Source organism: Habropoda laboriosa, unplaced genomic scaffold (assembly GCF_001263275.1).
Source record: "Habropoda laboriosa isolate 0110345459 unplaced genomic scaffold, ASM126327v1 scaffold18, whole genome shotgun sequence".
NCBI lineage: Eukaryota > Metazoa > Arthropoda > Insecta > Hymenoptera > Apidae > Habropoda > Habropoda laboriosa.
Genome location: NW_017100152.1, coordinates 1,876,194 through 1,883,286, shown reverse-complemented (window position 1 = coordinate 1,883,286; position 7,093 = coordinate 1,876,194). Strand labels below are relative to the sequence as shown.

Below are 7,093 nucleotides of genomic sequence, written 5' to 3'. Positions count from 1 at the left end.
GCAGCATACCGTGAATAGCAGCGATTCGTTCTATGGGAGAAAAGTTGAATGATAGGAACTCGGCCTCTCATCTGTGAATTCTGCATGACTAATCTGTGTTCTTTCTTCCTTTTGTTTTTTTTCTTTTTCTTCTACTTCTGTTTCCTTCTTTTCTTTTGCCTTTTTCTGTCTACCTATACGCGTACGATACACAACGTGAAATACACGTGTGAAAATGTCCACGTTGTTCAACATTGGCACTTCAAAAATCGTTTGACAGCTTTACCTCACATTTAAATAATGCGTTACCCATAGTTTTATCAATATTAATTACAATCAATTAGAATATCGCTGCTCTATATGAGTTAGACGGTTTGCGTGATTTGACAAAAATAACAGTTTCTCGTTACCTTTTTCTTTTCTTTTCCATTTACTTTACTTTTGTTTCGTTTTTTTCCCTCTTATCCGTTATTTTCTTTACTGAGTTATAATTAATCACTGGGCCACAATGTCAATCCGATTTTATAAAAAACGTTAAATTCAATACAATTTATTCTTCGATCGATTTTTTAGCCCCGTAAAGAATAATATCGAAAGGTACGCGTTTTTTCTTCTCTTACTCTCTTTTTTTAAAAGCATTTCTTGTTATTTTTGTTTTCTGATGTCTTATTTAAAACGACGACAGAATCATCATACAAACCTTCGAACGGACTTTGCTCGGTATAGCCGATATATTTTTCAAAGAGGAGAAAATGGATAAACCGAAACGTATACTCGAGAAAGTAGAACTGCAACTATTATTATTATTATTATATTATTATTATTACGTATATATTACATTATTAATGTACTAAACGCGCAAAGATCCGTAAACTGGACTGACACGAACAGCTTAGGCAGTGTTTTCTTCTTGTGCTCTTTATATCGCGCGAGTAGAACACAAGAAACGTGTGTAGCGAGAAACATATATCGGCCATTTATTGGCAAAGCGTTTGCGTTCGCTTTTGTGTAACCAGAAAAAAAAGAAAGGAAAGCACCAGATCACGAGAGCACGTAAACGCGGATCGACAATTATCACTGATCCAGCTAACAATTGTGTATTTTTTTTTTTTGTTCTTTTAATCGACATCTAATTGCACAAAGGTACCACCCTCTAGACAATCCTCTCGTAGTTGCTAGTAAGAATTCATTACACAGCAGTAATCCATTATCTACATTTATATAATATAGACAGTATGTATTGAATACAGGCACGATATAAGTAATTACAAATAATGTATGATCCAAAAAGTCCCCCTTCGTATGGTATCACAATGACAATGGACGTGTGGCGAGCACGACGTGTTCCGCCCACTAATTCCATATTTTTATTTTTCAATTGAATGAAAAGGAAAAAGAAAATCACTCGCGGATTTCATGTCCGCCAAGCACGACGTTGCTCGAAGAGAAAGGAAAGAACAATGTTACACGTTACATGTGAAAAAGGAAAAATTGAAAAAATGAAATAACGAATAATCTCATTGGCTCAGCCAATACCCGAAAGAAATTATCAAACTTTTGAGTTACTCGTCAAATATCACAACAAATTCTTGCACCTCGATTATAAACAGGCTTCCGGAGCATCTTAGATATTTAATCATCCTCCTGTGTCTTCCCGATTCTGATCCAGACGCGTACACGCCGACTCGGGAGGACGAGACAGGGCCGGCCGGCAACAGGTTTCTGCACTCACTAGTTATAGCGAGAGACTTTAATCAAACAACGATCAACGGCTCTTACGAGCGCGACAGGGGGCCTAGGGCTACGTCTCCTCTTTCTTCATCTCGTTATTCGCCTTCAGCTTGGCAAGAGTCTCTTCCTTCACGTTACTCAGAACGGTCAGGGAATCCTTCACGGCGTGATAGATTATGTTCTTGATCTGCAGCTTGTCCTCGTGGTTCGTGTGCGTGTCAGAGAGCGCGCGGAATTCTTGGGTCAGGTGGAAGCAATGGGAAACGTTCTCTGGAGATACGAAATCTTCGGCTACCTTTATACAATTGTGAAGATTACGGACTTGATGAGGGGCACCAGCTGGCACGAACACAGCGTCGCCTAGACACTGTACGATAGCGTATCTGTAACACGAAAGAAACACATATACTCATTTTCATAAAAGCACCAGCAAAACCTATGGGAAAAATGAATTAACGCTAGATCTATCTATCGACGATGACCATCTTCTGCAAAGTAGAAAAAATGGTACTGCTTTAACCCCTCAGCGACCACCTCCATATTCTTATGAACCCTATGTTTTTCACACGTCGCCCTACATGCAGTAGGTCGCCTCTGCAGTTGATCTGTTTATTTATTTAGTTATTCGCACTGCGATATCGTAATGGGAACTGTTTGTCACTGACTGAATGATATATGCGTATAATATACATATACACAATGTTAGGTAGAATCGAAAGATTAACATATTTATCTGCATTTATTTGACATATATCTCGATATGACAGAAAATTCAAAATTTTTCACAACGGTAGTGGAAGATTTTTTATTTAAAAAAAGAATTTTTATTAATTTAGTAGCACAGTCTTATAAGGCATAAAAAGCTATTAAATTTTTATTATAAACATTTTTTTATATCTACTACAGTTTTAAAGATATACAGGGAAATAGGGTAACACTTATCACTTCATTCAAGGGCTGTTTTCACCCCGAAGAACCGAATTTGGACCAAAATAAAAAATTACCCGATACTTCTCTTAACGTCCCCTACAAACCCACAAAGTTTCAAAACAATCGGAATTTTCGGATTGCCCAAGTTCCCTTGTAAGGTAAGCTATCTACTGCGGGCCGCAAATGACAGTTTCCGTTCGGCGATATCGGTCGCTGAGGGGTTAAAAGAAATTCGATAATTCTTCAAATGCTTACCCTTCGACACCGTATTCGCGGTACAGCCGCTCTCGCAAAGGTCCATCGAGATAACAGCTCTGATCATGGATTGGATCGTGATGAGGTTCTAAGCGAGCTCCACGCTCCAAAGCCACCGCATTCAAAAGATCCCGAATTTTGTCGGCATCTCGAGCTGCATAGATGTGCCACAGCGCGCCTGGGGCTTCTCCTCGTTCACGAACACGTCGTCGTGTCAGAATATCACAGCCGGCTTCGTCTATCGCCCTTAGTGCTTCTGTAAACGATATCGATTAATCCTTTAAATTCCAAATCCACGTCTCAGATTAAGAAACAAGTAGAATGATCATAAATACCTTTGACGTGTTCGTCGTTGTCAGCATCTTTTGGAATTCCTACGTAAACCATCACATTAACTGCATCAGAAATGTCTAGGTGAAGATTGGTCGTGCCCTTGTTTGGATGGAGAGCAGAACCATAAGCGTTATACATTTTGGGACCTAAATCTGGTCTCACGAAGCAGTCTGGTAGACGACTGGCTAGATTCAATCTTCCATTTCTATGCGTGTACTCCGATAATGGCAGCACCTTCATTAAATCCGCGAATCTCGATGGCAATAATTCCGCAAAGTCCTCACCAGGTGGCCAATCCTTCAACTTCAGCAACATAGGATTCCCCCTCTCATCCTTCAATCTCTTCGAGAAATGCTCGAATCCTTCCCAGAATTTACGCATAGGTTGATTCGGTACCAGATTTCCAGTCATGCAATTGATCAGATCGTTTTTCTCGTCTCCAAAGTCTCTGGCGAACGAGTCAGGGTGCCAGAGGTTCATGTCCAAAGATTTCGCAACATCCGACACGATGACTGGCTGTCCTCGTTTCCACTGATCCTGAAATATTCTGTAATTGTTGGGAGATTCCCCCTCTCATCCTTCAATCTCTTCGAGAAATGCTCGAATCCTTCCCAGAATTTACGCATGGGTTGATTCGGTACCAGATTTCCAGTCATGCAATTGATCAGATCGTTTTTCTCGTCTCCAAAGTCTCTGGCGAACGAGTCGGGGTGCCAGAGGTTCATGTCCAAAGATTTCGCGACATCCGACACGATGACTGGCTGTCCTCGTTTCCACTGATCCTGAAATATTCTGTAATTGTTGGGGCTGTTCGGATCGTTTAACCTGAGCAGCTTGCCGTCACAGAGCCAAGAGTGCGGCACGTCAGGGTAGAGGCTCTTGCTTTCGGTCAGCGTCATAATCCTGATCGGCAATGGTTCCCTTCCTTTTTGCGTCCATTTGTATCTTCTGACGAAGTGTTTCAGTTCTCTGGGTTTCTCGTCGTCCACCAGTCCACCTTCTCTCTCCTTCTTCACGCTGTGCTCGATCACGCTGGAGATTACCTCGTCCAAGGTATCCATTTTAGACTTCTTTCCAGACTTCGCTACATTGTTCTGCGCGTTGTTTCCAGACGAAGTAACGTTAACATTTCCTGAATTGTTCGTGGGTGAATTTGACCTGGAGCCACTGCCGTTTGATTTGTGGGACGGTCGTATGAGTAGTTCTCTGAGAGTCGAATAATTTCCATCTCGATCCTCGTCAGAATCTGAACTAGAACCACTTTCGTTTTTATCCTGATTTTGCAGTGCCACATCTGCCAGCCAATTTAGCGGAGAATTTTTATCCTCTCCGTTAGTTTTGTTCTCCGACGAACCGTTTGATTCGTTCACTTTTTTCTCTTCTTTCACTTCCTGTTTTACGTTACCATTCAGAACCGGCATCGAATCACCCTTTATCATGTTTCTCAGATATTCATTGGGGGGAGTCTGAACGACAAGGGAACAACCACAGTGTTGGGGGATTCCCCATTCTGCCCTGCATTCGTGTAATCGTTGCCCGAGACGTATCAAGCTATCGCCAGCAATAATTTGCGTGAGCATAAGTCGTTCAGGTTCGTGTACTTGTCTGTTGGTGCACAACAGCCACGAAAAATCGTCTCTATCCTTTCCACTCTCTCCCCAAATCTTGATCGTCCCGTTCTTGCGCCCCTAACAATATTCATGTTTTGGTGAATTGTCTGCTCGGGAAAATCTTCCCAAGTATTTCACTTTACTACGTAATTTGTCAGTGTTAAAAAGCTCGAAATTTTCTAAATATATCACGTAACTTTCAACGAATTCAGTATTGTCATCATGTATTATTTTACTAAGTTAAAAATGAACGAATCTATGAGACCGAAGGAAAGTATTCTTACCTTGTAACAATCGATGCACACAACGAAGCCGCATTTACCGCAAGCCCAGTGATAATTGAATAAGGTCGTCTCGCAGACGTCGCACATCTCTCGGACACCCTGGACCACTCGCTTCCAAGCTACTGTTCCGTCTACAAGTCCCGAACTTGCTGTCAAGGTGAAGAAACAATCGATACGCAAAGCGTTAAATCATGCGAACAAAGGAAATTTACGAAGCGGCTTTTTTTATATACGCATAATTACATGCTCGTGGAAGTTTCGACGTAAATTTATGAAAAATAAGGAACAGAAGAAAAAAAAAAGAAAAGGAGAAACAAGACGAGGAGAATGAAATTATTTATGTATTGTGTGATGATGAATCTTCTTCACGTAAAACACACATTACCAAATTGACATTGGTGTCATGAAAGCATGCGTGAGAATGTATGCAAATACTCTAGTACCCTCCGTTTATTAAAAAATTGCAAAAATTGGCTTAATACGGATTGAAAATTTACCTTCTGCCATGTGCTGTTGGAGAGCATCCTTCTCCTGATGCAACAGATCACAAAATTGATCCCCAACTTGACGAAGTAATCTGTGAGCCATTTCCAAATCTAGATCTTCCTTATCCCCTTTGTCTTTATCATTTTTGTCGGACTTTTCGTCTTTCTTCGTGTCGGAACTGTCCTTTCCTGGTAACCATAACCGAAGATCTACCTGTAATGCAAAGATAATAACACGTTCGCGTTTACTTTATACTGTTTTCGAATAATATAGTACAATACAAAAGTGAGAAAAAATATTTTCCATGCAATCTGTGTGTGATATTTACCTCAGAAGCATCCTTGTGCGGGTCGCTAAATCCTGCTATAGCCAACTGTCCATTTTTCGTGTACCGTAATCTACGGAATGCATAAAATCTGCAGAAAATATTTTGTGGAAGGTTTTTGGAGCGCTGGTGCGGTGTCCATCTGCACTCACGACATTTAGCCAACTTCGGGGCGACTTCGAAACAAGCACCGTCTTGCAACCAACTATCACCGGTTTTCTTTAGTTGTGATATCGGAGGTCTACGAAAGGGATCACCCCTACCACCGCTACCGCCAGGTCCGTTGTTACCACCGCTGGCGCTGTCGTCTCTACGTTCTTTTTTTTGACGAGGTTGCTGATCTTCGCCCCCTAACTCATTCCCCTTCGTAGTCTTTGGTCTTCTGCCTCGTTTCCTGGGTTCCTTATTGTTTCCTATCGAACAAACGATGCGACCTATTTGAACGGTGTTGGCCAACGCTGATTTCACCGTTTGATACGCGAATCACGTAAATTCAGTGTTAAAAAGCTCTTTATGTTATTCGTATGTATCATGGATATATGTATATCAATGGTTTATTTATCATCATGTTTGAACAATTATATTGTAACGCAATCAAGTAAACAGTTATTTTCAAATGAAGAAAACAGGGTAAGTGTGATACGATACGAGACAAGGATTTGTAAACATGAAACACGGATCACTTACCCTGCAAGTGAATAGTTAGTTCACCTGATGGGAAGTCCATTTACAAGAAGCTACGTCAACTAACCGTTTCCCGAGGAATTGTTGGAATTGGCCGTGGTATGCCGCACCCTCGACGTAGGTTGAATGGAACCCAACTGTTCGCTTGTATCACTGGCCGAACCAGCCTCGCTCTCGTTGCTAGACTCGCTGCCTACACCGGCTCCTCCGCCTTGCTTGTCTTCTTTCCGCCTCCGCTGATCTTCCGCGGTCGTTTGCTGCCTCCGTGCGACGCCCTTCTTTCGTTTTACCTACCACAGGGCACAGATTATTAAGTAGTCAGGAAGTTCATGCTCTTGCCGAAACTACTGCCACAAAACTACCAACTCTCAGAGTCTCGCATCTATCTGTAGAATATTTCTGAACTGTAAACAGAAATTTATACCGGTTGTGCAAAGTCATTGAAGGAAAGGAGATTAATGATTTAAAATTTCAAT

At 41.4% G+C, this 7,093-nt stretch overlaps 1 protein-coding gene across 1 annotated transcript in view; it reads right to left on the bottom strand.

Annotated features, from left to right (window-relative positions):
* Positions 1 to 1,234: 1,234 nt before the first annotated feature.
* Positions 1,235 to 7,093, bottom strand: part of LOC108575141 — a 232,234-nt gene continuing 226,375 nt past the window's right edge. The window contains exons 14-21 of the mRNA XM_017937867.1: positions 6,685 to 6,907; positions 5,937 to 6,346; positions 5,620 to 5,821; positions 5,123 to 5,271; positions 3,954 to 4,916; positions 3,231 to 3,708; positions 2,896 to 3,151; positions 1,235 to 2,093 (exon numbers count right to left, since the gene is read on the bottom strand). Of these exons, the coding sequence (XP_017793356.1) occupies positions 1,781 to 2,093; positions 2,896 to 3,151; positions 3,231 to 3,708; positions 3,954 to 4,916; positions 5,123 to 5,271; positions 5,620 to 5,821; positions 5,937 to 6,346; positions 6,685 to 6,907 (2,994 nt within the window). The 3' untranslated portion in view covers positions 1,235 to 1,780. The remainder of the gene's footprint in view (positions 2,094 to 2,895; positions 3,152 to 3,230; positions 3,709 to 3,953; positions 4,917 to 5,122; positions 5,272 to 5,619; positions 5,822 to 5,936; positions 6,347 to 6,684; positions 6,908 to 7,093) is intronic.